Source organism: Hippocampus guttulatus, chromosome 19, assembly GCF_054856545.1.
Source record: "Hippocampus guttulatus isolate MCC_2025c chromosome 19, RoL_Hgut_1.0, whole genome shotgun sequence".
NCBI lineage: Eukaryota > Metazoa > Chordata > Actinopteri > Syngnathiformes > Syngnathidae > Hippocampus > Hippocampus guttulatus.
Genome location: NC_141279.1, coordinates 3,578,265 through 3,605,054, shown reverse-complemented (window position 1 = coordinate 3,605,054; position 26,790 = coordinate 3,578,265). Strand labels below are relative to the sequence as shown.

The 26,790-nt window shown below is 43.3% G+C and overlaps 2 protein-coding genes across 4 annotated transcripts in view; one reads left to right on the top strand and one right to left on the bottom strand.

Moving 5' to 3' along the window:
* Nucleotides 1-660: 660 nt before the first annotated feature.
* Nucleotides 661-26,790, bottom strand: part of rab26 (RAB26, member RAS oncogene family) — a 34,136-nt gene continuing 8,006 nt past the window's right edge. For all 3 annotated transcript variants that reach the window (XM_086137851.1, XM_086137852.1, XM_086137849.1), the window contains exons 4-10: nucleotides 21,989-22,030; nucleotides 20,674-20,740; nucleotides 16,639-16,691; nucleotides 6,181-6,246; nucleotides 4,608-4,664; nucleotides 2,788-2,864; nucleotides 661-1,409 (exon numbers count right to left, since the gene is read on the bottom strand). In XM_086137851.1, the coding sequence (XP_085993977.1) occupies nucleotides 1,307-1,409; nucleotides 2,788-2,864; nucleotides 4,608-4,664; nucleotides 6,181-6,246; nucleotides 16,639-16,691; nucleotides 20,674-20,740; nucleotides 21,989-22,030 (465 nt within the window). In that variant the 3' untranslated portion in view covers nucleotides 661-1,306. The remainder of the gene's footprint in view (nucleotides 1,410-2,787; nucleotides 2,865-4,607; nucleotides 4,665-6,180; nucleotides 6,247-16,638; nucleotides 16,692-20,673; nucleotides 20,741-21,988; nucleotides 22,031-26,790) is intronic.
* Nucleotides 9,081-10,817, top strand: LOC147189580 (uncharacterized). The gene is made up of 2 exons (XM_086099564.1): nucleotides 9,081-9,167; nucleotides 9,777-10,817. Exon 2 carries the CDS (start codon nucleotides 9,828-9,830, stop codon nucleotides 10,791-10,793), a length of 966 nt encoding a protein of 321 aa, XP_085955690.1. The 5' UTR covers nucleotides 9,081-9,167; nucleotides 9,777-9,827; the 3' UTR covers nucleotides 10,794-10,817.

Here is a 26,790-nt window from a genome sequence, read left to right as displayed (position 1 = left end):
AAAGAAATTAAATGTAGTGATCCAAACGGCGCTGATTTGGTGGGGCCCAAACACCAATAGATGAGTAAAACAACAACAAAAAAATTTGACAGGTATTATGTGAGACTTTTTCTCACTCCCGCTTGCTTATTTCCAGTCATATTTTACGAACCTCTCTATTCCGTTCTTTCTCTTCTCCACATTTTCCCTGGCGTCGGTGTCTGCAAGGCTTCCAGACGTGCAGCAACAGCAGCAGCAACGCTATTTCATCGGCAAAAAACCCCCATCTCTCAGCAGTAATAATACCATGAATAGTTACGTTAAATGTGTCTCCGTCATTACTGTAATCTGGTACAAAAGGGTTTTCTCTTCCTCCAGCGAAAGTTCCCAAATGAGGATTGGTGGTCCTTGTTTTAAATTGATGCAACTTTGCGTTTCCTAAAAAAGTTGGGAAACAAAGTGTGAGCATTCAAGGGAAGAGATGACCACCACACAGAGGTTTCTTAGCCCTCTTCATATGGTACAAAGCATTAAAATACATCAATAAGAAGCTGTTAAATATCAATGGTTTCGCTTCCTTCCTCCCAAGTGGTCAGGACGTTGGTGTAATGACAACAGACTGCCAGAAGAGGGCAGTGCCGGTTCTCTTGTACCAAAGCCACCGGAGCACGAACATAAATATCATGTCTGCATTGTTGTCTTTAATGTAAATAGTAAATACCATTTCAATTCAGTTACAATGTGTGTTTTACAAGTTTACAATAAACAGATGAGTTGGCTGTACATTTGTTGAGTTTCAAAGATGATCACATTTAAACGGCATATACAATGTGCTGTCATTAATTTGTCATTACAGGAATGCTGGTTAACAAATACACAGAAAACAGTTATTACAAAACCAGCTTACATGAGTTACAATGAAACATCTGTACAAAGTGTTCTTTAGTTTCCAGTTCCTCTCGGGTGATTAGCATCATGAAAATTCAACTCGAGTACTTTGCATGTCTATTCCAAGACTTTTACGAACTACAAAGCTTCAGTTCACAAAAAGATTGGAAATGTGCACGCCACAGCACAGGACACATTCATGATGCCGTGAGGGGGGCACTAACACGGACAATAGAACTGTGGAAGTGGCGTGTGTGTGGATACAAGCCTGCATAACATGGACGTAAGCTCCGTTTTACATTCACAGTTGCAGAGGAACATTAAACTTCAGACAATAAAACATTTTTCCGGGGCACAGACTTGAATATTTTATGGGCGTGTACATCTGTATCTTACCTTTATATACACACGCGCACACACACACACACATGCACGCACTCTATGAGCGGCAGCAGCCGGCAGTCCTCATTTCTTTGTTGACGTACTCTTGCAACTGAAACTTGGGCTCATCAGGCTCCTTCATGGTCCTGTGCTTGAGCTCCCTAACAAAGACAGACACAGAAGCCGTGTAACGCCACGCAATGGTTTTCGATAGGAACCGTCCTCATTAGGGCCGAGGTTGAACTCGAGCCTATCCCAGCTGACTTTGCGCAAGACTGGTCGCCAGCCATTGGCAGGCCGGTAATTGCGGTCTGTTAACTCGAAAAGCAGCACTGAGTGTGTCCGTTTATTGTGAGACATATCCTCATAAACTGGCACGCATTAAAAGGTGGATGGATGAGAGATTCAAAGGGAAGGCAGGTATTTTGTCATGTTTCTATTTTGCCCAACAGGTGTGTTTTAACCCTTTCATGCACCATTAATGATAACATAAGCTGTCCACTGTAGTGACCGCGGTCCCTGAAAGGGTTAAATCATCCATCCATCAACTTTCTCTCTCCCTGCAAGGAGTGCGACACTGGGAAAAAAAAAAGTGCGTTGAATTTTCCGAATTTAATTTTGGCAAGTGGTTGCACAACAGAAAATCCTCTAGATCCAGAAAATACTTATTTTAGTTGATGTATAGTCAATTGATGGTGTAGTGGTTCACTTGCCTGACTTGCGCAGTTGGTGCAGGTCGTCCTCGTCACAATACTTCTAAAATAGTTGTTATCGTAACAGGCTTACATGTAGGCTCAGTTTCTACGTTGACGGTGTGAATGGTGAATATCACAGAGTCAGAAAAAAAATCATTTAAAAAAATAATAAAAAAATAGTTGGCTGCTTCAGGGGGCTCAGAAGGTTACTGGGGCAGACTACTGATCACCTTCCAAATGGACCTAGCAGTTCCTACAGGTACACTAGGTTTCCTCCTCCCAAAAAAAATATTCATGCCTGTCAACTGGAAATGATAAATTGCCCAAAGATGTTGTTGGATTTTGCCTTCTTTGACACATAAGATCGATAGATAGTTGAGCTGATGCCTTTATTGCTCTGACCTTTTCACGTGGCTTTGCATTTCCTCACTCCCGCACACTTTGCAGTTAAGATCAGGTTTGGGACACACCGTGACATTTGGGAAGATGAAGGCCAACATCCGTTTGGATTGAAACGCCATCCCAGTTGCTTCTAATTAAGGACAAGCGCCACTGCTCCCCATGAAAGGATGCGATGGAGCTGCTGTGTGTGCATACAGGCGCACGATTCAAAGTGAATGATAATGGAGCTCGCGCTAAGCTCATTTCAATATCGCTCGATGCACCGGGGCAGACGTATTGCTGCAGAGAGGGAACGGAAAACAAGCCGTCGCAAAAACACAGCTTCTACACCTAAGTGAGCGTTTATCCGTGGAAGAGTCCCAATTGAAAAAAAAAAGTGAGCAAAAATTGAGAAATGGGAACCAGGACACAAGTAAGATGGAGGTTGGAAGGTGTGACTCACTTGGCCACGGCAGTGAAGGCCAGCTCGACATTCAGTCCAGACCTGGCGCTGGTCTCCATGAAGGGCACCCCAAACTCCTGCATTATAAATAAATACATAAATAATAATAATAAAACAAATAACACCGAAGGTAATGGCATTTAGCCACATTGCAATTCGTCATTTTGGAACCCGTCCTCTAAACCGCTATGCAGTCATGCAAGCCAGTTTCGCAGTGATGGCAATGTTAAAGCTTATGTAGAGCAACTTTTATTTATTTATTGATTGATTCCCCCCACCACCCGATCTTTCAGTTATCTCAGTTATGTGCCACGAGGTAAACTATTGAACTCACAGAGACGAGAACGAGAGTGATGACGTGAAATGTAACATGCCTACGAGACCTTTTAACACAAACAAGTCACATGACACAAGAGAGGGGCTGGGTGGGCGAACAAAGTGGACTTTTTCACAGAGGGGTATGCTCACTTTTGTTGCCAGCGTTTTAACATTAAGAGCTGGGTGGTGAGTTTTTTTGGAGGGGGTGGCCATTGTGCACCGTTACACAAGCTGCATGCTGATTCATTGCATTGTGTTGTTTCTTCAATGTTGTCTCATGAAAACTTGAAGGGTGTACTCACTTTTGGGAGTTCAAATATATGTTGGTGTGTCAGCTTGTTTTTATAGACAATGCGAGAGAGACAACATTTTAACTCATTCAGTACCAGCCAATTCTGGACCAAGTCTAAAAAGACGTTGAAAAACGTCTTTGGGAGTGAATGAGTTAATGGGTGCGCTCGTTTGTAGCTTTCAAATGATGCTTCTGTCACGGTTGTAAGCCGAGATGGCGCCAACATGCTCACTTGGCCCGCGCGAGTCACACAGGCTAATAACTTTCAGCGCAACAAGGCGAGCCTTTACAAAATAGAAATGTATGGTTGGAGCTGATGTTTCGGCTTCCGGTGAAAAGGTCAGCAACGGTTTCCATCGATAACGTTTTTCTTGCTTTCCTCCTCTTGCACAATCTAACACAACCTATTATCGAACATGAAGAAAGAGGGACTGTTTTTCTCCCATGATGACATCACAAACAGGAAGTCATCAAAAAAACATTAATAATAACAATAAAAACTCTGGCCCGTATTCCGTTCACAAGAAAATAACCGCCAACAACGAATACACTGATAAAGCAGCATAATTAGTTAGCCGTGGTGTCGAACGGCGCTGCATCATCAGAGACATTTCTACGATGAGGATCACGTTACAGGAGAGGGACAAATGAATAGAAACACATTTTAACTCATTCACTCCCAATGACGTTTTTAAACGTCTTTTCAGACTTGGTCTAGAATTGGCTGGTACTGAATGAGTTTTAATGTGACGCAGCTCTCCGCCAGTGCAAAGTGCGATAAGCATATTACCGAACAAAAGCGGAGGCTTTCATTGCCCCTTAGTTAATGGCGATCTTTGTCTCACATTGAGATTCAGCGTGTGTGTTCCACCATGACACTCGTCTTCCTTTGTGTCTCCACATTGACAGCTGATGCGCTTCGGCAAACACCCCGCGTCCCCCACACCCCCACCCCACCCCTCCGACTTATGCTCACATTTAGTCTTGTGCACCTCATGGAGCGTATCTGAGTGAAATGGGCTGGAAAATTACGTGGGCAAAGCCTTCCCACTTCGCCAATCATCCACGTAAACAAGAACAACAGGAAGGAGCGTTCATGACTGCATTCATACGTACGCTAATTCAAACAGCGGGGACAGATTGAAGTGTAGAATCGTGAAATGTGTAAACGATGCATTTGTGGTTTTCGAAGGCATAACGACGGCATTACCTTTGCCAGTTTTTCGCCCTCCTCTCGCTTCACCACCCTGTCATGGTTGGAGTCGGCCTGGAAAGCATCACAGCATGTTTCTATCTGCAAGGGAAATAACTCCCGGGACGACATTGGGTCGTTGCAATGCGGAAGGAAAAAAAATTGAGAATAAATTGTGCCATATTAAATGTTAAATGAAGATTGTTTGGCCGGGACTATTTAACCCTTTCATGCAACTTGTAACCTGATCACATGATCAGCTGTCCACTGTAGTGACGGCTGTCCCCGAAAGGGGTTAAGGTGGGGGCCGATATTGTTCTGCTCAAATCCAGCGATCATCATTTATTTATTTTTAATTTATTTGAAGTACACTTTCAGGAGCAACTGTTGGGAAGACATGACCTTGACAGCAGCCTCTTTCGAGAAGCCGGTGAAAATGTCTGTTTTTTTTTATTTTTTATTCCCACCAGCATGCCGAGCCAAACACTCATGAGCAACTGATGCCTTCTTAGATAGTGAAGAGATGTGTCCATATATCTTTCTGCTTACTTCCCCCTTCGTCTGGACTCCGGGCAGGTAGTGTACAGTGGGATTATCAGAGAACAAGTTGTAAATAAGAAGGAGGGAAGAAAAAAAAAAAGGGGGCTGGTTTGGAATGCTCGACAGAACCGAGCACTGCTGTCATGAGCGATAACTCAGTTTGCCAATACGATCAGTCTGCTTTACATTACAACGCCGTGCTAAATTATTGGGATTATAATATACCGTATTGGCCCGAATAAAAGACGGTGTTTTTTGCATTGAAGTAAGATTGAAAAAGCGGGGATGGTCTTATATTCGGGGTCTAGACATTAAACCCACTCATGACGCTAGATGGCGCCAGATATCATTGAAGCGAATGCTGAACTTGACTCCCCAGGCCAAAGCGAACCCCTGTCACGAAGAATAAAAATAAAAAATAGCGGTAAGAAAGAAGAGATAACAGAAAATGGAGAAACGTAGCGACAATCTGGAAAAAGTGGGTCGAAGTTCGGCCAGGTTAACCGGCAGCTGAGGAGAAGTTATGATGTAATTTACATTTCAAAAACCAGAAGCCATTCATTTACGAATATGATTGCACTTTAGTTTACATATTTAAATGTTCCGATATTAAGATCTGAATGAGGCAAAATAACATGCTTTTTCTCTCAAATATAGTGTTACAATCATTTGTTTCAATTGTGCTGTAATTATTTTCTGTATAAAAATTAATTTGGTGTTCAAAAAGTTTGTTTTCAAACTTGAGTCTTGAAAAACAGGGGGTTGTCTTATAATCAGGGCCGTCTTATATTCGGGCCAATACGGTATATCGACGAATGGAGAGGTTTCACAGTCTGAAAACGTGTCATTTTACGCCAACCAGAAGCTTCCAAAGCTGTGAACAAACAACTGTATCATCTGAAGTGTAAATCAGGCCCACAAAACATGAAAAGTACTTTTCATAAATCAGCGGTTCCACCCTCGCCGCTCTCTCTTTCATGACTTCGAGGCCTTGTCTCGCTGACTCCTATCTATCTAGCAGTCTTCGACGGCGTCCACAACAAGGTCTCACCTTGTTGCCTAGCAGCATGACGACGACGTCCTGCTGGGTGTACTCGTAGATCTCGGTCAACCACGCCTGCAAAAAGAGACGATGTCAGAGTGAGTGTGAAATTCGAAATAGGGACCAGGAGAGGGAGGAGGATGATGGATGGATAAATGCAAGTCAAAAAGGAAAATTGTTTTTTTTCTTTGGGTCTTACAACCACACCTCTCTTTTACTGTTATCTCATCCGTCAACAGTTCCACGTGGGTGGTTCCGGAGATGGCCGGCCTTTGCCGAAAGAACGGTGGGCGATTGACGAGCGTCATACACATAAAACAGGAACGCACACACGCAAAAGCTCGACGCCGACTCCAGCGTCACTTTGGACGCGATCAACGCACTCTATCTTGTCGTCAAAGACACAATAGAATTGTACTTGATGTTATCACACGTATGAGACGAAGAATAGCAAATAAGACGTTGCATATGCCCCCCCACCCCGCCCACAATATACAACAATTTCCAGTCGTTTCAATCACACTTGTGTGACATTGTTTTATCAATTATGAGGGTGTGTTATTCCTCAAAGTGAATTACGAATGCATAGTTATTTACAGCAAAGTCGCTGTCCTACTTCTATATATATTTTTTTCCAATTAGCCAACATCATTGTAGGCCTAATCGGTTCGGGTAATTACTGTCTCTTAGTGTTCTCTGGAGGAGACGCGCAATGTGTGATCGCATCTAAAATCCAATTAGGCACACCCCAGTCGTGTACATTAACAATTCAAAAAGCTTGGAGTAGATATTGCCAGTAAAATGAACGTGAGAGGGGGTTGAGGGCGGATTAATGGCTTTACACACGCAATTGTGTAAAGTGGTGGGAAGATTTTCGAATCCCCTGCCCCTCTAATGCCCACTTTCGGTTGAACGAAAGCGCGCCGAGAATGGATGAAAACCGGCGAGGATGATGTTGGAGTGGTTCAGGGTTGTGTCAAATCACCTCCATTGGCTGAAAGGAAGTGAAGCTGACGTGGGAAGAAGATAAAGAAATAACCTACGCATCCACTGACAAGTGTTATCGTGTTTGTGTGCATTAAGGAGTGGGTTTTCACATTGAAGATTTTGGTCTGACTCAGTATTAGGGTGAGAGACCGTCTCATGAAGCTTCGTTTGAGGCTTTATCAGTAACATGGTGAAAAGCATGAGCGGCAACTTGAGTCTCAAATTAAACTTTTTCATTTCCTTGCCCGATTCTGCCCGCTCCTTCGCATTACAGGGCGCATGAAAGGGTTAAGGAGTGGGTTTTCACATTGAGGATTTTGGTCTGACTCAGTATTAGGGCGAGAGACTGTCTCATGAAGCTTCGTCTGAGGCTTGATCAGTGACAAGGTGAAAAGCATGAGCGGCAACTTCAGACTTAAATCATACATTTTCATTTCCTTGCCCGATTCTGGCCCGCTCCATCCCATTCAGAATATCGTCAAGTGAATCCCATTCACATAATCATTGCCTTCATCCGCAGGTTTACCCAAAGCCTCGTTCCCTTCTCGCTCGGGTTTACATTCCTTCATTACATCGTGATAGTGGCAGTGAGTGCAACGAGCGGCCTTGACTGTCGACAACCTGCCAATTACTGGGATGGTCTCGAAAAAGCTCGCCAGTGGGTGGATGACAAGAAAGTGACAGAAGGAACACGGCTTCTAAAATTGGATGTGATCTAGCTTCAAAGCCATCACGGAGAATGAGAGTTCATGCTGCAGGTGGGAAGCAGGAGTCGGCGGCACGTGTGCGCGCACGCGCGCGGGTGTTTTGGTGTGTCGTAGCCCACGTGTGATGGACTGTGATTGCTGTCGAGGTCAAAAGAAGTTTTACTCTCATCTACGAGCACAAAGAGATGCAAACAGGTCCTCAGAATGTATTTTTAGTTGCTCGACGAGAATCAAACAGCTTTGGGAGCCAGAAAGGGATCCAATTATAGACAGCGTTTGCGACGCGTCGAAGAGTGTCATATTCTAACTTGCGCGGGCATTACTGCTGCATTTCAAAAGCAAAACACGCTTCAAGTCAGGTTGCTGAATTAGGTTGTTTACCCAAGAGAAGCTGCAACATCGCTGCTATTCGTTAGCCCTTCTATGGCGTTTGGCATTATGCGTTAGCATTAAGCCAGCTGACACTCCCAATACATTTATACGGTTGTTTTAAATACAACGTCAAGCAAATGTTTAGTCTGACAGTGAACCTTAAGTGGGAGCGAGCGGTCTACGAGGTCGTTTCAGCCAAAGCTGGAGGAATTCTGATATTATAGAATATGGAAAATGAAACTTCATTGGAAATGATCAGAATGAAGAAAAAAAAACATTCCTCCATTCCATCGATCTTGGAGTAAAATAAAGTCCATTTGTGTAAAATTTGCTTTTACGGTGATGGGCACCCAACAGAAGTAGACTGGACTTGTTTTCATTGATTTTAGCCATGAGGTCATGAAGATGCCAGACAGACAAGTAAATCTAATCACTGGATATAAGACTTCCTTTTAGATTGGGACCTCTCAGGCTAAAATACATCTTCCCTGACCATTTCATTTATATTTATAATTTGCTAACGCGACCTAGCATTTGTCACAACGAGTTCAACTACTCTGCAGGAATTCAATTCACCGATTCTCCAAAAAGGCATTCTCATGAAATCTTCAGAGTAAACATATTCATAAAATTGTGATGAAATAGAATGTAGTCCCCATGTCAAATAATATCATCACAATGTGCTTTCGAAATCAATTACGTTATCCTGTTGCGTAATTTAAAGATGAATGCCTGCCACGTTCTAAATGTTCAACTTCCCTTTCGCCGCCCCCCCCGAATTTGTGCGCGCAAGAAACAATTTGAGGAAGTTGTGGTTAGGGTTGGACTTGGGTCTCTGGGTGGGGAGATTTCACAAATGCCAAAAGTAGGTGAGGAGAAAATTTGGTCCGTCCAGACCATCTGAGGTGTCACATCGACGCAGGACTGCGGGTAAGCGGGATTTGACATATTTGGATTGGAATCAATGTTACGAGTGACAAAGGATCTTTCTGGCAGCAAGAGGGATGCATGAGATTTGGTGTTCATGCGATCAATCAAAGTGGTTATGATTGATATTATCGACAGTGATGAGGGCAATCAAATTTTTGCTTCAACACAACATTGTCCGCCATTTTGTGAGTTTTCTTTTTTTTGTTTTTTTTTGTTGCAACAGTTTGGTCGGCGCGAGGAGCAGGTGCCGGCTGTAATTTGGCCGCCGTTGTCTCGTTTCATTTGGTTCGCTTCGCTTGGCGTGCAGCTGGCGTAAACTAACGGAATGAATGCCATACGTATGACACAGATGTGAATCTTGCTCCGGTCGGGTTTTAAAAAAAATTATGCATGGAACGGAGCGGGCCACGTTGCTTTAGCAAGAACCGCAACTTTTGCTTATAAAAAACAAAACAAAAACGTCCTTTCATATTGATGCCGGGCGCCATGGCAACCGCTTGGTTGTGAAAAAGAAAGAAGCGGTGAAACGTTACTCAAGCAGTGTCAGGAGTGTCGCCAGTTCCTCTTTTGCAAACTTCCCTTCTCACTTTCTCTCTTTCCTCCCCAAAGGTTGCGCGTGACCACCTCAACTAACTTGAATGTTGAAAATCTCCAAATAAGATGAATACGAGCCTCACTGCTCACAATGCCGCCGACTGTCCGGCCAAGTGCAGGTCCGAGAAGGACGTCACGCAGCCCAAAGGCTGCAACGAGAGACTCGATCCGGTCACAACGAACCAAGAGGAAGCCGGACGGCAATCAGACCGCACAACCTCCACCTCCGGCCTGACCTCCTGCTCTCATCGACGCCGTTGGTCCACCGATTGTTGCCACAGCGACGCCTCACCTATCATTACCCTCAAGAAAAACACCAGGGAGCCGCAGCCTCCTCAGCGGGGGGTCTCCCTTCTTCGCTGCCAATCTCGTTGTCCCCGACAACGCTACTCCAGTCCGATTACCGGGATCGGCTCCGCTACTCATCTGCCGACATCCGCATCGTCTTCTCCTGTTCGGACGTCTGTCATAACAGGACATGACCCGCTCGGTTGGAAGCTCCGCCCCAAATCCAGCATCTCCTCCAAACGGGCTCACACTCATCGGTTGTCCCTTCAGACGCCGCTGCCCATTATCATTCCCGATCCCGATTTGGTTCTATCCGACATATCTCCACCTGACCCCAGACAGAAAACTCCTCCCCGCTTCAAAGGTAAACAGTTCCGTCGCCACCACTCGGATTCCTTAGCCTTCCTCAGATCCACGCCTGCGGTGACCCTCGAGGAGCTCCGCGAGGTGCGGCTCCGCCCCGCCCAAGCCGACGACGTCTTCTCTGAGGCGCGCGGCGGAGAGGAGGCGAGCCCGAGCCCGCGTAAAACGCCACCGGCCGTTCCGGAAAAAAGTCCTTTGACAAGAAAAATAGCGCAACTCATCGCTCATTCGTGGCAGCGCCCAACGTGTGCCCCCCATAAAACGGAGCAAGAGGAAATTATTTACAGTGTGATAAAGCCAAAAGCAAAAACACAACAGGCTGAGAACCACTGCGGCCTGTATGCGAAAATAAATGAGATGCGCTTAAAAAGCGATGAATAAACACAATCCATTTACTGGCCTTCATCTGATTTCCAATTTTTTTTTTTCCCCCTCATATGGAAGAAAGTAAAGTGATGGAACCAAGAACCGGTTATAACTATTTAACTTCAAGCCAGACATATTCAATTTTTTTCCCCATCAATTCAAAAATAATTACAGAGCACGGATGCGATCAGGTTTTGAGTGGGCGGTTCTGTATTCGGCAAATGAGTTTGCTCGCGCCCACCACTCCTACGGGTTTGCAAGTTACCTGGACACCAAAGATTCAAGTTCAAATATGTGCCGGTTTTCAGGAGCTAGGTCATGCTAATCTGCGCATCCAACATTGCAGCTCTGCTTAGCGTTTAGCTTTGAAGAAGGTAGCGTTGCCGTGTAGCCAGGCCGTCGCAAAAGAGGGAGGTACTACGTTTCATTACACATTTGAGATACAACGAGTATTCAGAGATCCGACGCTTTTGGTACAAGCAGTTCAAAGGTTTCCATTATATGTCCCCTTTCAAGGTGGTATTTATTTCTTATTTTTTAAACTTTTTAGTTTTATCCATTTTATGACTGTTCTTACACCCTTGGTCCCTTCTGCAAAAAGTCTGAGCATTTTGTGCAAGATTGTTGCCTTTTTTTTTTTTTTGTTCCTGGCAACGTTTTTTTTTGTTGTTTTTTTACATTGATTGCTTTTTGGAATGATTTGCCATTGAAATAAAGATGGTATGCTCGGCTCTCTTGACATTTTTAAACAGACGAAAAATAGCCGTAATGTTGCAAGGTATGATTTTTTTTAAATCGATTTTTTCCCCCATTTTCTAGATTTTATCAGTACCTGGAGTTTGTAAAAAAAAAAAAATTCAAATATTTGTGAGCTCTTCATAACACCACCATGTATTTATTTTAATTATAGTGTATGTATTAATTTTTTTCCAGCCATCAGATGTTCTGTCTACCGCCCCCCCCACCCCCCTTCTCTGCACACAACCTCACATTAACCATATAAAATGTGCTGCCAGAGTCGCTGCGCGCAGAATTGGCCTGTTTGTTCTGAATAACAGTTGTCGTTTTTAGATTTGACTTTAATTCAATCCAATTTGAAGCATAAAGTGGACGTTTGTGGTGAAAAGTCGTCGTTCAGCCACGCAGACGGTTCATTTCTTATGCGCAGCAATGACGTGACATGTTTCGTAGACGTCTCCGTTCAATGAGGAGATTGAGGAGCAATTGCCTCAGATCGCAAAGATATTTCTACCTCCTCCCACCTGGCTACTCTGGCGATATGAGCGTTGTGTTCACATAGAAGTTACTATTTTTTTTATTAATTCTTCACAAGAAATTCAAGGTATGTAAAAAATTGAGTACAATTGTACACACGTACATTACATATGCTATATACGTAAAGATTGAGTGAAGCAATGTAGCCAGTCTGCATCACCAACTCACTAATGCAGTTTCCATACAACACTGGGCATGATCATTTTACGTTTTGCTGACATGTGGGAGACAAGGAATTATGTTGCCGACAACTCATAGTACAAAATAAGCTACTTTTATGAAAAAATGAGATTAAAAAAAAAAGTACATATTTTCTTGCCATGGTGCCTATTATTACCTCCACGAATGTAAATGTATGAAAATATGTGATCATGTTCCTAAAAAAAAAAAAAAAAAAAAATTTAAGCTTTGGAAAAGTTTGGAGGGATTCAGACTTATAAATCTGGGTTTGGCCCACTGAGAAGAGCAGGGGCGTGCGTCTCTTGGGGATACAAAACTGCTGAGCAGTCTTGAGGCAATGCTGCAGGCAAGGCAATGGTGGGATGGCAGTTCGCAGGCACACGCCAAGAAATGCTGAGACCCCCCCCAACCGTACGCTGCACAGAAGTCTCAAACAGCCCCTTTCTAAATATAGCCTGCCCCTTTGTTCTTTTCGTCTGTTGTATGCAAATTCTTTGGAGCAAAGTTTTGCTTGCCTATTTCGTCGAATGGGATATTTTGCTCTCTCAACTAAGTGTATATTCACAGAATCAGAGGTTTTTTTTGGGCCTCAAATCAAACGGATGTTTTAACAGCGGTGACGCTCTGCTTTACGGATGGACTTCGGTGTGACTGTCAATCGGACAAAAGAATCGGAAAAACGAGACTTCGATCAAATACTTGGCCTCTAAATCTGTATTAATGTTTGAAGTCTGTTTAAAAAAAAATCTGTGTGTTAAGGGGCTTGAAATGGTTGTTGAAAAGAACATTTAGGGGTTGTTTTTTTTTCTGGTGAAGGCAGGCTGGTAGTTGCATGGTTGCAAACCAAAACAGCATTGTCAAAAAAAACAACATTTAAATAAGTATAGACTTTAGACAGATGTGGAAGGATGCAAATGTGACAAAGTTGTCTTTAATCGTCAATTCCCAACCGATCAATGCTCAATTGATAATATGACGCCTTGAAATGTGGAGAGAGAACAAACACGGATGGGACCAGGTATTCCAAAATTCATGTTAGACCTCTTTAACTTCCTTTTCGGTATTCACAAGACAGACATCTGCTGAGAAACTGGAGCAACACATTGGAATCTTTGGTACCAAAAGAAGACAGAAATCAGCTGATGAAATATTTCGGTTTAAAGAGATAACGCTTCGGGGGAAGGGAAAAAGCAAGAACGAGAAAATGACCATTTTCAGTCAACCTGAAATGCACAGAAGACGGAGGGAATCAATAAATATGCTTCCATAAATGAGAAAAATATCATTTTACAGACAAACAGAAAGCTGGACAGCATGAATCCGCTTCTTAGCAAAAGCAATGACCTTGAGGAGCATCAGCAACCTGCCTGCCAATCGGCTGGCGCTCTTTTCTTCAATAAAAAGCTCCCCCCCCCCCCCCCCCCCCGCTCTCTCTCCGCCTTGCTTCCATTGGGCAAACAACTTCTTTTATCAAATAATGCAGAAGCAGAAACATTTTGTTGTCACCGGCGATTCCAACGCCGACCTAACATGGCTATCTTCTTAAACACACAAAGCGGGAATCAAAATCATCGGTCACGCCATGCACTTAATGATTGTGATGTGTTTTTTTGTTTTTTTTTTAAATATACAGTAAGCCACAATTCTCACGCCTGACTCACGTTTTTTTTTTTTTTGGAATGGCAAAGTCTCAAGGGTAGCAATAAACCACTTGATTCAAGAAGGTGAGCGCAGGTGCAAATCGGCGGCCTTTTTTGACGAACGTGATGTAGAAGTGACACGCAGGCAGACAGCTGTACGGCGCTGATACGAAGCTCGGTAACGGATTAGCTCGAGACTCATCGAGTGAATGAGCAATCGGAAAATTCCATAAGAAATTGGAGCATCCACCATTTCATCAAAATAAAAAAAATGTGCACCCCGTGCGGTCTCCTCGTGTTGTTGGATATGCCATCATTGGTGTGTCAGTTCATTTTAGTCATGGTCCAATTCCTAAAAAAAAAAAGTGCAGAAGGACTGATTTGAAGAAAAAAAAAATCCACATGCAATTTGAATTTGAAGCTATCACATTTAAAAATAAAAAATAAAATGTGCTTGGGCGAGCAAAAGACTGATTTGAAGAAAAAAAATCCACATGCAATTTGAGTTTGAGGCTAACACATTTCAAAAAAAAAAAAAATTAAAAAAACATTTTTTAAAAATATTCGACTGCATGAGAGCCCTGAAAAAAAAAAACCTCCGCAGAAAAACAATAAGCTTTCATGTCTTTGTTTCACCCAAATCGTGGCATTCCCTTCTTTGGAAAGGACAATGTGTAGAAATGTGACTGAAGTATGTCGTTACCACGGTGACGACAGACGACGTGAGCGCTCTCTGTTGCCTGAAGAGACAGGCACATCTTGCTGTAAATTACAGTACGGTCGCTTTCACACTAAAGGGGGAAAAAAAATGTACTTCACTGAAAAAAAAAGAAATATCTCGAAATAAATTGTCATGATTCCAAATGAAGTCAGAATGGAGCCCTTCACGTCAACGTCTCTGGATTCAACAATCCCATTTCAAGGGAAAGAAGGGATCGCATTCATCTTGTTTTGTTTTTCGATTTTGGACAGCCGCTTTGAAACGGAATGAAAAGATTTTGGTTTCTGGAAGCATGGAACGTAATATCTGCGACGGATGACATAGAAAGCGGAATAACGCTGTCTGAAAAAGCAGCCCGCTTCATTGACTAACGAGAATGAGAGCTGTTGAGCTTGAGAAGAAAAAAAAAATATATATATATATATCACTGAATGCCGATTCTCCATTTCCCTCCAAATACTCGGTGGCCTTCGCCCCGAGAGCGGGCCGCTAATGGATTCACACAGTGGGAAATGGCAGCGACATCGTGGGCCGCATCAGCCCGGCCTACTGCAGCGTGCAATTATGGACTGGAGCCTATGAGGAACATTTCCATAAATAACACCTCTTTACTTTGCTCGTCCTCATTCGGAAGTGTTGATGACGGGAAAAAGAAGTAGGCAGCAAAGAAAAACGCTCTTTACGAGGGATGTTAAGAAGATGAAATTGCGATTTCAATCACACTATAATGAAGAGGAGACTTGACAGCAGATGTTATGCAAATGAGATCACCTCGTGTTGTCACAGCTAAAAGAGTGAGATTTTTTTTTTTTTTTTTTTTTTTAAACAGTGGGGAAATTCTTTTTACACCTGGATGTGAAAAAGTGATACTTGTTGGGTTAGACCCATCTACGACGCACATCAGGCCTTCATCATGAGCTCTAAGGCGAAGTGTTTTCATCTTTTATTTAACAGGAGTCAGCCGCATTTATGGAAAGAATTTCAGAGCGTTACTTTCGTCCGCGCAAAATTGAAGACGACAAACGAGAAATTAAAGACTGTGTTAACAGTCCGTAGAAAGAGGATGAAATCACTCCATGCGTCCATTTTCCTATCCGCTTCTCCTCAGAAGGGTCGCGGGTGTGCTGGAGCCTATCCCAGCTGTCTCGCGGAAGTAGGCGGGGGACACCCTGAACCGGTTTCCAGCCAATCGCAGGGCGTACAAAGACGAAACCAGCCATCCGCGCTCACACCGGGAGACAATTTAGAGCGTTCCATTAAACGGCCGTGTTTTTGTCATGTGGGAGGAAACCGGAGTACCCGGAGAAAAGCCACGCAGGCATGGGGAGAACGTGCAAATCCCGCACAGGAAGGCCGGAGCCGGACTCGAACCCTGGAACTCTGTGCTGTGAGGCCGACATGCTAACCGGTTGTCCACCGTGTGTGTTGAGAGAGCGCCGCATCCCAGTGATGGCAGTTGTGCGCACACCAGACAAACAACAACTCGGCACGACTCCAAATGTGCTGTAAGTGCACCAGCCGGGCTTCCCAGATGTTTCTTCGCCTTGATCATACTAACTCCATTTTGTGTTAATTAAAGGGACAGCAATTCACCCAAAATGGATGAAGGGACTGGCAACAAATGGGGCAGAGGGGGGAAATTGCATTCCGACTACAAAGGGAAGAGTCCATTTTGTGTGTGTGTGGAGGCGGGGGGGGGGGGGGGGGTTAGCTCTAATTTCCGTGCATCATCATTTGTTTCCACATCTGGATTACAAAAGAAGACATTTTGGAATAAATGAGCCATTTGTCATTTTGTATGCACAGAAGGTCAGGGAAAAAAGGGTTTAAAGAAATATTGTAATTCAAAAAAAATGTAATTATTGCAAAAAAAATATATGCATAGAATATATAATGTTTCAGAGACATGAAGGGCAGAGGTAGTCGTTTTGGGACGAGACATTCAAGTTTTTAACTGCATGTCAAAAAACGTCTCGTGTCATCATCCGATTCATCGGCGACAACTTCCAACGTGAGAGGAATCAAAATGAGTCATTTTCCTTACCCGGATGTTATCAAATGATGCTTTGTTGGTGACGTCGTAGAGAAGAAGGAGAGCTGGAAGGACAAAAACAAAACATTTTAGGACGCGAGTGCAGGAACTTTGCAAACCGCCGCCATGGCAGTGCCGAGCTTTCACACTTAAACTTGTGTATGAACACACTCCAGTACAATTATGTATCTACAAATGCACCTTGCCGCTATGCAGAATCACTTCAAGCAGCACAACCCCCCCCCCCCCCCCCCCCCCGGGGTGTGGAGTATAATGCTCTGTCAGACATGGAATCATTACACCTACATGGGCAAGCGCAACTAATTTCCTCTGCTGGATCAGCCTTCATCTGGCAGAATAATTTTGAGTGATTATATGCATGGTGTCTCTCCCCCATACCGCCTTTTGGACCCTTTAGACATTTCCAGTCACTTCATTCTGAGCCGTGAACACTTTTATATGACTTCTTGGAGGACTTGATGTTGAATGCTGATCAAATTACACGGTCGGTATAGTTTTCTGGCTTTTTTTATGCAAGTACCGGGGAGATCATGCCGAGGCTTTCAAGTAATACATGATGAACATGTGTCCATGTAAGATGCATCAGATTTGGTCCATTAACGACTGCAAATTGACTTCACTTCAGAAAAGGGCACCGAGTTAAAGGGGAAGTCGACCCAAAACTTTTGACAATAATAATAATAATAATAATAATAATATGTTCTCTACACCCCAATTAGTCGGAACACAGCATTCTGATTCATATTGCGTTTGTGGAATATGAGCGAAGCAGCAAAATCCGTGTGCTTGTAGCCATTTCAGGGGGCGGCCATTTTGCCACGTTCTGTCGACTGAAAATGACATCACAGTCGCTCAGGTGACGACCAATCACGTCTCACTTGTGTTTGTCACGACTAATCATGGCTCAGCTTTAGAACACAAGTGAGATGTGATTGGTCGTCACCTCCTGAGCAACTGTGATGTCATTTTCAGTCGACAGCAACTGGCAAAATGGCCGCCACCGGAGATGGACAAAAACGGGTGGATTTTACCGTCTAACTCGTATATTAATAAGAATGCCGTGTTTCGACTAGTTGGGCTGCATCGAACTTTTCTTCATCAGAAAATGTTTGGGTTGACTTCCACGTTATAGCTTTATGCCCACCACTTCCTACTCTACGATCACAGAAAGGTGTGACCCACATTACTAGCGGTAAACACGAACGCAAACATAAACAAGTTAGATGCTATTAATCATGAATATTCATATCCGTTTCTTCTTTGGCACACGCTACTCCCAGACACCAAATTTCAAGACAGTTTTTTGTGTCACATGTTGTCCGTTGTCCCGCTCGCAACAAGTACAGTATCTCGGATTATTTTCACATAATTTCTTTTGGGTCATTTTTGAAGCACATTTTCCTGTCCTGAGAAGGTAGAGACGATCTCGGAAAAGCAGTCAGTCGCGGACTTTCACGGCAAGTCTCCTTTGGTAAATCGTGACAGCATAACTGCGCAAGGGCGAAAGCAATTTGGAAACAACGGAGGAAGCCTATAACCAACACATTAGCGCGGATTCAATCTTCTGCGCCGACTTCATTCGCTACGCCGGACATTTGCTTTGCATCCACGTCGAGTATGTTGATTACACGGCGCAATCTATCGACGAGTGCCCGAGTGGCTAAGAAGTAGACCGGTGATGGACACGAGGAGGGAGGGGGGCTGTGATCCACAAAACGACAGTTGCCATCCATCATTCCCGAGATGATAATCTTCATCAATAATCACGCGCTGACCTTGGGCCCTCCTACTCCCATGAAAGTAAACGGTGATTTGACCAATTGACCTGGGCCTAAAATAGACCGGAGTGTTTCATTGTTCAATGTATTAAAAATGAAGCTGTTGACTCTATTTGTCGCCGCCCGCGAGAAGCGGCACACTAAAGCCAACTGACGCGGCTTCACTATGGATGCGGTTTTTCAAAATCGCCGATCTTCATTTGCATAAATTTGAATGGATTTCGTTTTTTTTTGAAGTGATGAGACGCAACTGACAATGACAAGTTTTCCCACTCAACGATATTCAAGTTGAAGTCATCAATGTTCCAATGAGCCTCGGGTTCATTTGCATTATTTTCGAACAGCGCGAACAATTCGCGGGTTTCAATCGCGACGATTGTGGAACTTGCGAGCAAAAAAAACCCCAAACAATTATTGTCATGAAACGGAGCAAATAAGTTGACTTTCGGGCCGATGATAAAAAGTAAACCTAACATTGCGCGCATTGACAAAAACATGTTAAAATATGCGCTCAGCCTGCTTTTGTGAATCCGACTTTATATTCCTTTCCGCTCCACAGTGCTTCGAAAGTGATTGTTTTGTATGGAGAGGGTTGTTTTCCCTTCCAGGATTTAAAAAAAAAAAAAAGGAGAGAGGCAGTATATTTTTTTCCCTCTCACATCACTTTTTTCACATATTTCTCCCTTTCTCGTCGAGTAAATGACTTGACTTCCCCATTGAGTATGCGTTCCCTCTCTCTTTCCTTTTTTTTTTGCAACCACAGCGGTTTTGTTCCATGCTGTGGAAATGGAAGAATGCCAAAGCTCCGCTAAGCGACGGGGAGAGATGCAGCTTGGTTCCAGACGCAGCTGGACCTCTTGCACTTGGCAACATCCTTTGCATCAAATGAGCCTGGCAATGCTGCACTTGGGCTCCGCAAGCGACAAGCCAGCTCGCCGCGCGGGTTGTTTGCATCGTTAAGTTGGGAATTCAACAACTCAAACAGATTGAGGATTGTAATAATATGCTTTCCTCTGAAACCACCACGTGAGATTCTGTCATGTAAACACAACCTTTAACCTCTCATATCTGGGGCTGAATGATAACGTGAGATTTCAAGATTTGTTTTTTTCCACGCCCTAAGCTTCATACACAAGTTCTATCACTTGAAGGAATTTGGCATTTCAAGGCCGGAGCATTGTTCAGTTATCTCACAAGAATCGACGGTGTCGTCGTCGAGCGTGTTTGGGTTGCCAACTCCGGCGCGGTAGTCATGCAGACTGTCAGACTGAATGAACTTTCGTTTAAAAGTCAGTAACAGACTGGACGATTCCAAAGAGCAGTTCGAGACTCCCCAGTTGCCTTGTTAAACATCTGCTAGCAAATTGCTGAATAGAACTGACAGATCCATTTGACGATGCCCCGGCCTCAGCCCACACACACACACACGGATAACATTACATTACCTGCACATATATATCTCGACTTCAGTAAAGGCGTACAAACAACATTTGCGCTCCTTTTCATGCTACTAACTCGATTTGGCTCAAAGATCAGATTTTAGAACAGCGTGTACCCAAATGTTTCAACACCTGCTTTTTCCGAGAGGCTCAAGGGATACTTCTCGTCCTCGCTGGAGTTATTGGAGATGAGACTGAGACAGGCAAAAAGTCACTTCATACACTTGGGAAAGTATGATCGACATGTTCCTCCCCGACAGTGTGAGGCTCATTTTGCTGTTCTCCCGGCGAGCCTCGAGGGAAGGTTCACACGCACGCACGGGCACACGCAGGCTGTCAAATCAGATGAGACCGAAAAAGGTGTTGTCACTAAAAGGCTTTCTGCCTTCCATATGGATCAAGATTCTGATTTCTGAGACAGAGTTTTTTTAAAGGTTTTGTAAAGCCGCTTTGTTCCAGCTGCGGCGGTTGTGAAAGCTCTATATAAATCAAGTTGTAGTGTATTGTTTTGGATTTTATTCCCTTTAGCAGAGCTCCATCTAGTGGATGCATAGCGCAGCTGCAGCCAATATTGCCGTTTTATTCTATGCGCCTTTTAATATAAGAAAACAGTTTTAAAATAGGCCATTAAGTGAAACTGCGTCTTGTACTCCGAAGCGCCTTGTAGTGCGGAAAATACAGTAACCGCAACAGTTGAGAGGGTCCAACAGAGGCCCATCATGTCTGTCGAAAATGCCGTCGTAGTATCGTATAAATGAGACAGACCCCAGCTTCCGTGAAAGGAAGTCAAACGTAAAAACAAGTCTTACCATGAGCATCGCGGTAGTACGCGTGTGTGACACTTCGGAATCGCTCCTGACCAGCAGTGTCCCAAATCTAGAAAAGAAAAGCAAAGCATCCTGCTTACTGTGTACTGTTTGTAACTAGCCCTACATATTTAATTCAATAGTAGCCATTTTATACCCAAAAAATAAGTCGACCTGGGATTGAACGTGTGACGGTCCGAAAAGACATACAAGTACGTCTTTGGGAATGAACGAGTTTGTTAACAGGAGCAGGTTTCTGTGCAATCGGTGTCAAGTGCTTTCAAATTGACTTTTTTTTTCTTCTAATAGCCCTCAAAAAATATGACAAAAAGGTGCAAGGTCTCATGAGGAACAATTAGCATTGCACTTTGCGTCAAGCTATCAACCCACGTTGAACAAAATGAAACGCATGGCATTTTCTTGCAAATCAGTCCTGAGCAATGAGCTGTAATATTTTCGATGAACGACGGTCTGACTGATGAACACAGACCTCCGGTTAAATAAAAGGAGCCAGATGAATAGAGTGAGAATTTGGGCAACAGAGATGGAAAAACCGTCAGATTTCATCTAATTCATCAGCAAGCCTGTCTGTGTCTCTTGCCGATAACGGCCCACGTTTGATCGGTGTTGTCAGCTATTCCCTTCTTCTGTTTTCACTCGGGCAGAGGAAAAAGCTAATTGATTGATAAAGACGAATTTGAGAGTCATTAAATTGCCAGGGAGGATTATTCACTAATCCAACGCAACTAAAAGTGTATACAAACACTGACAAGAATTATGGAATCACTGCGACTGGAAGACGAGCATTTCGACGTTTAACTTTGGAGGGGGGGAAAAAAAAGGCCATGACTTAATCAACAAAATTTTTATTTAAAAAGCTGCGTTTCTGGCTTTAAGAACCCCACCCCACGTATTGAACTCAATTTCAAGGAAAAAAAATTCTCAGTTCGAGAACATGTACTGGTGGAGTGTCCCCCCCCCCCCATAATTCTGGGACTGACTGCAACATTTTTTTTTTTTACTTATATTAGCAGCATTTGAACCAAACTCTTTTGTAGTCCACCTGTAATCCCCCCCCCCCCCCGGCCCCCCCTCCAAAATTAAACATTTAAACGATCACCCTCCACGAGTGGCGACTTTTTCGTTTTGGCCAGAGGTTATAGAAGCAATGCACGCTGCAAAATCTGCAGGCTACATTTGAATTTTAAATCATAAAACTTTTATTTCACAAACACATGAAAACACCGCAGCAGGGCATTGAGCTTTTGGATAAATCGAGAAAAAAAGATTTTATGTGAATGAAGAGTTTTTTTCTCACCTGCAGTTTGACCTTCACAGCATCAATGCTCATCACCTTATTCTGCAACACACACACACACACACACACACCTTGAAAATCCACATTTTCAGAAAAAAAAATAAAAGCAACAGATGAGGGATTTAAATCTACATGAGTTCAGAAAATTCAGTCACGACTGAAAACCGCGGCGCAGCACACAACTGATGCTTTTCGTCTGTCAGGGAGACTCCTATCTGCATTGCGCAGGGAACGCATCCAAAGACCCAATTCATGTCGCTAAAACCCGCAAACATCAAGCACGTGCCTTTGGAAGTCACAGTTTAATTACTTGACATGAAACGGGCGTTCGTGTTGTTTGTTTGTTAATCTCCTCTATGGACGGATGCTATGAAAAAATAAATTTACTCCATTTTATTTCATCAAGTGGTTAGGCAAAATAAAATATGAATCCAGATTTGTTTTAAATTAGACCCCCCAAAAAAGGATATTTTTTTTTACTTTATATATACAGTATATATATATATATATATATATATATATATATATATATTGAACACAATACTGCACATTTTTATTGTGCTGTCACAAAGCTCTTCACGAAATGCATTTGACATTGAACTCCTCCCGCAAGGTGACTGACTGCTTTGCATTGCACTTTTTTCATCCGGACACACAGTGCGTGCTTTTGCATCGCCAAACCCAAAGCAAGGGGCGTCCCGAACAAACAATTTGCAGAGTGATGAAGTCGTTCAATAGAATGGATGGCTGTGCAGCGCTGGCCTTGAAACAATAAAAGGGTCGCCTCATTCCCGTCTAACGCGGCTCAGTGATACCGGTGAATATGCATCAGGACCTTTGAATGGCTCACCGTGGAAAACCTTTACGGCACGGTTTAATCGTCCTGCCGGTTTAAAATTCACTTCCTGTCGTGAAGATTGAAGAAAATTCTTCTGGGGCACATCGAACATTTTTGATGTGCCGAGAGTCAGTGTTGCAGAACGTCGGGTGTATACTCAATGCTCTGTGCTCGAAGCAGATTTGGGTGTCTGACTTGACTCGTGCTCGCGGGGGTCTCTGTAGGCAACGTCTTCTGAGGAAGTCCTGTGGGAGTTCTTTGACTGCTCTGTCAGGTGCAGTTGCTGCAGGTGTTGGGAGAAGGATTTTTTTTTCTTAACTCTTCACATTTAAAAAAAGTGTCATGTGTAGAGCGGGGGTGTCAAACTAAATTTTTGTCGCGGACCTGAGTTTAGTTAGTTTCCTTGGAGGGCTGTTATGAAAGAGGTCAAGAATAACAGTTTATTATTTAAGTTACTGTAATGAGGGGTTTGGCAACAAATAAAAATGCTTACACTTATTTATTACAAATGAGAATTTGAAATTTTGCAACACATTTTAGCAAACATCATGAAATTTGATTTGCTTTCGCGGGCCACATGAAATGATGTAGCGGGCCACATCTGGCCCCTGGGCCGCGAGTTTGATATAGAGAAAAAAGATGGGAGCCAGCGGCGGATATTCAGATGTTACAACTGAAATTAAACCGAGTTAAACCTTAATGAGAATCGCGGCAGGCTCCTTTGCTTTTTCGGGCACATTTTATGTACAGCGTGTAAAGGTATGTCGTAAAATCGCACATGAAGAAAGAGATTAGGTTACAAATCATGTCAAGGGAGAAGGCGGGCATTTTGCATGGTAGCTTTGAATACATAAATTACAGGATGTAGTTCTCGGGAAGTCACAAAGACTCTTCCTTGGGCACCTGAAAAGCTCGCGTTCATCCTTTCAGATGAATCAGTGGAGAACAAGATACTTGTTCGTATTCTAAAGTCACACTGAATGACTTGATAATAATAACCATTTTGTTCATATTCATAATAACGTCATAATTTTTTCAAGCAACGTTATTCCGCCAATTTTGATTGACCGCTTCTTTAAGTCGCCCCCCCAAACAAATCATTACAGCAATATTAACCCTTTCATGCACCCAGTAACCTGATAACATGATGTAAACTGATGTCCCTCAAAGGGTTAAGATTCTAAAATCAACATTGATTTTTAAAAAAAAATTATTTTATTTGCATTAATGCATGTTTTAGAAAAAATAAAAATAAAAACAGAAGTCCTCAAATATTGTTTGGGATACACAACCCAATCCAATGCTGACCGTCCTTTTGACAAAGACCGATGTCTTGTGTTGCCCGTTACCGGGATCAAAAGTTCAGACAAAAAGGAAAGTCATTTCTTCTTATTAGCCTTGGGTTCAACCGAAACTCTGTAGCATCGCTACCCACTTAGCCCTGCTGTCAAACCGAGGAGAGCCCGGCTCCCGCAGCCCTAATAGAAAAATCAATCGAATCCCGCTCACCCACATTCACACGCTGGGTCAGTGGTTTCGATTAGGGGCAGGTTCCTTTTTTTAATCTGGTCCAAAAAAAATCCATCATAGCTCCGAACCATGCAAGTACAAAATACAATGTATCATTCATGTTACGCATCAAGTTTCAAGCCAAGATGCCGTCTGATGGAAAATATCCATCCATCCATTTTCTGATCCGCTTCACCTCACAAGGGTCGCGGCTATTCTGGAACCTATGGGGGGACACCCTGAACTGCTTGCCAGCCAATCGCTGGGCACACACAATAGACAAAAAAAAAAAAAACATCCGCGCTCACACTTACACCTCAGGGCAATTTAGAGTGTTCCATTCATCTGCCATGTTTTTGTAATGTGGGAGGAAACCGGAATACCCGGAGAAAACCCACGCAGGCACGGGGAGATCATGCAAAAGCTGGAATTGGGGAGAACATGGAAGCTGCTTTTGAAAGACCATGTGTGCCCTTTTGCCACTTTTCGTGCGCTGCCCCGCTTGGCTGCAAACGGTTCACATTGTGCTTCTGGCGCTAATCCAACTAATCCTGGATTTGTCACCCTTGCACTCCTTTCTCCACTCCCGCTTCCTTTTCTGGTCGGCATTTAATTTATATGCAGACACATCCTTCCGTTGCAGTATTTAACCTCAACCTTTCAGAAATATTTTAGTGGGCCCTTCCTTTAAGCCTCGCTTCTCTCTTCTCCGACGTACAAGGTCAAAAGAATTATTCCCACGAGCAGCACCACATTGCTTCGGTGATCTGTCCGTCCATCTAATGACAAACCTAGAGATTTTAATTTTGAATCCCAAAGATTGCCACCTTTTATATTAAGAATCATATCTGAGCACATTTTTTTTTCTGTAAACGAACACGACATTCCTTGTAAAAACCCAGAAGCTTTGGGTGTTGTATCTTCTCACGCCATTGGTTAGCTGGCACAGACAAAATTTTCTCTGCACCAAGATTGGAACGTCCACTTTAGTGAGGAACATCTCAGCATATGAGGGAAGGCAAAATATGACACTTGATAGACTCGACTAGCGAAAATCATAGGGGCGGGAATTTATCGGCTCAATTACAGATTCGGGGAAGTTGGAACCGGATTGTGAGAATATGATTCAACAAAGGTACTGACACGGAGAAATTGATGAAAACGGAGCGAATTTACGATTCGTCAAAAGTATTTTAGACTGCAGCGCATTTGCAGTTCAGTTCACACATTTTCGCTTCTGTTTCGCTGCTCGGGGGCTCCAGTTTTGGTTCGCAAATATGTGCGCTAAACGAAGCAGCGATTAACTGCGAGAGTTATAGCTATGCATGACAAATTTACTTTTCCAGATAGTCAAAAGGAGGAATCGATTTGAGCGAGACTTTTAAAGGATAACGCACCCGGCGACTAAATGCCACAGATGAGATGATGGAAGAAGATGCGTTGGATTTTGTTAATACCCGCACTTCTGTTCAGCATGCGGCCCAAAGTACCCCCTCAAAACCATCTATTATTTCGAGAGATACAACATGATTATTTGACCAATACGGCGAACGCAATCCCCCAGTCTTGCAATAAATCTTACTGGACTTTAGGGATGTGTGCCAAACCTCTGGCAGTTCTCTCTCCATTTTCCACCGCGGCGCGCAAGCTCCAGTAGTGCTTAGGGTGCACTGCAGCACATAGCGGTATTTTGTTGAAGCCTTGAGATTGTTTGGTTAAGACAGCAGGACTGGCACGGTTTGGTTTTTGGCTTGTGTGACTGTATTTTTTTCTTTTTTTGGAGGGGTGGTTACTTTGAAAATTTCTCATCAGGCTTTGACTTGGTCGTGAGTGGATTAAGGAAAAAACTACAAGACAGACAAAAAGAATTGACTTTGAAGATGCCATCATGGTGTTCAGTGACAGACGGTATGGCTTTCTGGGCCGACAAGATACATTTTTTGGAGGGGGGTGTTTATGACAGCCAGATCACAAATGAAGACAAACTGAACTTATAATGTGTTGCGCCATATAGATAAAACCAGTTTTAAAAGAGGCCATTCATTGATGGTACGCCTTATTATCCGAAGCGCCTTATAGTGCGGAAAATACGATAATTTGATATATTGGTATTAATTGTGCTCAGATTTTATTTTTATTTTTTTCTGGCTAAGCACTGTAAAAATGGCAATGCGGGAGGGCTAGGAAAAAAATTGCTTTGGAATATACCCGGACGTCTTGCAGTCTGGGGAACAACATCTTATACACAAAATGACAAAATGAGACGTGTTTATTTTCGTATTCCTTGTGCCGACCCATTCAGGACCCATGCACTCATGACGCGGTCGTGATTCGTGATGAGCGGTGAAAATGATGTTATTGTCAAGCCAAAGAAAGAGAGTCGCACTCTCGGAAGTGGATTACAGAACATGCTTCTCAAAATTATGTGAGCCAGGCCAAAAAAAAAAAAAAAGAA

What these genes read in the sequence shown, in the direction of transcription:
- LOC147189580 (XM_086099564.1), top strand. Translation starts at nt 9,828, where the DNA reads ATGAATACGAGCCTCACTGCTCACAATGCCGCCGACTGTCCGGCCAAG.